The sequence below is a fragment of the Monodelphis domestica genome, chromosome 2, assembly GCF_027887165.1.
Source record: "Monodelphis domestica isolate mMonDom1 chromosome 2, mMonDom1.pri, whole genome shotgun sequence".
Taxonomy (NCBI): domain Eukaryota; kingdom Metazoa; phylum Chordata; class Mammalia; order Didelphimorphia; family Didelphidae; genus Monodelphis; species Monodelphis domestica.
In genome coordinates, this window is record NC_077228.1 from 265,032,679 (window position 1) to 265,035,210 (window position 2,532).

At 37.6% G+C, this 2,532-nt stretch overlaps 1 protein-coding gene across 1 annotated transcript; it reads right to left on the minus strand.

Moving 5' to 3' along the window:
- Positions 1–1,161: 1,161 nt before the first annotated feature.
- Positions 1,162–2,103, minus strand: LOC100023386 (olfactory receptor 12D1-like). Its single transcript, XM_001374906.2, has one exon. It carries the CDS (start codon positions 2,101–2,103, stop codon positions 1,162–1,164), a length of 942 nt encoding a protein of 313 aa, XP_001374943.2.
- Between the last annotated feature and the right edge of the window lie 429 nt (positions 2,104–2,532).

The following is a 2,532-nucleotide window of genomic DNA, read 5'->3' on the forward strand; positions in this document are numbered from 1 at the left end:
TATCCCTGGATACCATAGAGCTCAGGACTTGCTTCATATTACTTTCATACACATAGGGTTATGGATGTTCTCCAATTTGATACATATATTTTTCTGAATCTACTTTTTCTTCACAGGGTATTAATAGTTTATATTTATATAAATTAGATTGCTTTTAAATCTTAACAATATCCACAATATGTTGGTTGGTTTTACTTGAATTTGCTTATTTATTACAAGGCCCAATTCTCTGTGCTAAATGGTAGGAATCAGTAAAGAGGCATTGATAAAAAGAAATAAAATTAAAGAATAACAAAAGTAAAAATGTTTAATCTATCAATAGAAATGTCAGCTTTCCACTTGAAATTTAATATATTCTCAAAAATATGTTATTTTCTATCTTAATTCCAATTTTAATATATTTTCCAAAAAAAAATCCAATTTTGCGAGTTTTGTAGTTTTGCTTTTGTTTATAAATTGCAAGTAGGAGAAAGCATGATATCCTGGAAAGGATATCAGAGTTGGGAACAAAAGTTATAGGGTAAAATCATTGTTCTACATACCAAATCTTGAACAAAGCACATAAACTCTCAGGGTTCAATTTTTCAATATACCATATCAGAAATTTTGGTTAACATCCTGTTGCCTTATGATCTGGCTCTTAATCTTCAGTATGCTAATAAATGTTTAACAATTGCCTCTCCAAAAGAGAAAAAATTACAAGTGGCACTTATCATTTTAATATGCCTAACTAATAGTTTCTCCATCGTTGACTTGAGATTATACAGTTAACAAGTTAATAAATCAAGGTCTAATATGTGGCTTTTGACAATGTACAATGTGTAAATATTCACACTAAAATTTTAACAATCGGTCTTCACGGTCCAGTTTCAGCTTCCTCCAACACAATTCTATACTTTATACACCATCACTACTTATAAGGGAAGGCATGACTATATTCTCAAAGTCATTAGGCTTGACTGGGAGAGAGGTGAGGCTAGAGCAGCAATCCACAGAGTTTCCAACTCTTGGTCCTAGAAAGCATCTGTTATATTCTTGTCATCACTACAAATAAACTGTGCCATGGAGGTTGACCCTAATACACCATATATCTGAGGATAGAAATTCAATTACTCATTATGCTTTTCTATACACTAAAAACACTCCCTTTAGAAGAGTTTTCTAAAATTGCTTAGAACACAGTTTCTTTCTCATAGCTTTGTTTAGTGCCCCCTTCACATCTTTGTTCCTCAAGGTATAGATCAGTGGGTTCAGAACTGGTGTGACCACACTGTACATGATGGCCACTATTCGATCCTGATTCATGGAACTACCTGAGGAGGGGCGGATATAGGTGAAGACTACAGGTACATAGAGCAATATTACCACCATGAAGTGGGAAGCACAAGTGGAGAGTGCCTTCTGAAGCATACTACAAGACCGACTTTTGAAGAGGAGAAAGCTGATTATGTAGAAATAGGAAAGAAGTATAAAGAAGAAAGAGCCCATGGCAATGGTTCCAGTGACTGTTTCAACCATCCATTGGTTCAGCTCAGTGTTTCCACAAGCCAGCTCCAGGAGTGGCTTGATGTCACAAAAAAAGTGGTGGATGTGGTTGGATCCACAGAAGGTCAAGCGAGAAGTCATGATGGAATGAAGCAAAGCATAGGAGAAACCAGTGATCCAGCTTGTAGCAGCTAAGCAGAGGCACACTTGGTGGTTCATGAGAATTGTATAGCGGAGTGGATTACAGATGGCCACAAAGCGATCAAAGGCCATGACATCCATAAGGATGGCCTCCGTGCTACCAAGGAAGTGGAAGAAGTGCAGTTGGATGATACAACCCATAAAGGAGATTGTCTTTTGGTTGGAAAATAAATCATCTAGCACTTTGGGCAGTGTCACTGTGGAGTAGCAGATGTCCAGACAGGAGAGGTTGCCCAAGAAGAAATACATGGGGGAATGGAGTCGAGGTTCAGAGATGACAATTGCCAAGATGGCACCATTCCCAATAAGGATGAGGATGTAGATGGTGAGGAAAACTGCAAAAAGGAAAGGTTCAAGTTCCTGACAATCTGTAATTCCAAGAAGCAGGAACTCATTCATTGAAGTATAGTTAGTCATTTCTGCAAAAGAATATAAAAAGGTAAAAACTGCTAACCTTGTCTCATTAAATCATTTATGGTTCCCTTCATTGCTCATTCCCTCCTACTTTGATAAGTGTGATCATTCTAAAGGTAAAAATGTGGATGACATGAGGGGATGCCCATCAATTGGGGAATGGCTGAACAAATTGTGGTATATGTTGGTGATGGAATACTATTGTGCTAAAAGGAATAATAAAGTGGAGGAATTCCATGGAGACTGGAACGACCTCCAGGAAGTGATGCAGAGAGAAAGGAGCAGAACCAGGAGAATATTGTACATAGAGACTAATACACTGTGGTATAATCGAACATAATGGACTTCTCCATTAGTGGCAGTGTAATGTCCCTGAACAATCTGCAGGGATCTAGGAGAAAAACACTATCCATAAGCAGAGGACAAACTGTG

Bases quoted from the DNA above. Each gene is read 5' to 3' on its own strand.
- LOC100023386 (XM_001374906.2), bottom strand. From the start codon at position 2,103: ATGACTAACTATACTTCAATGAATGAGTTCCTGCTTCTTGGAATTACA.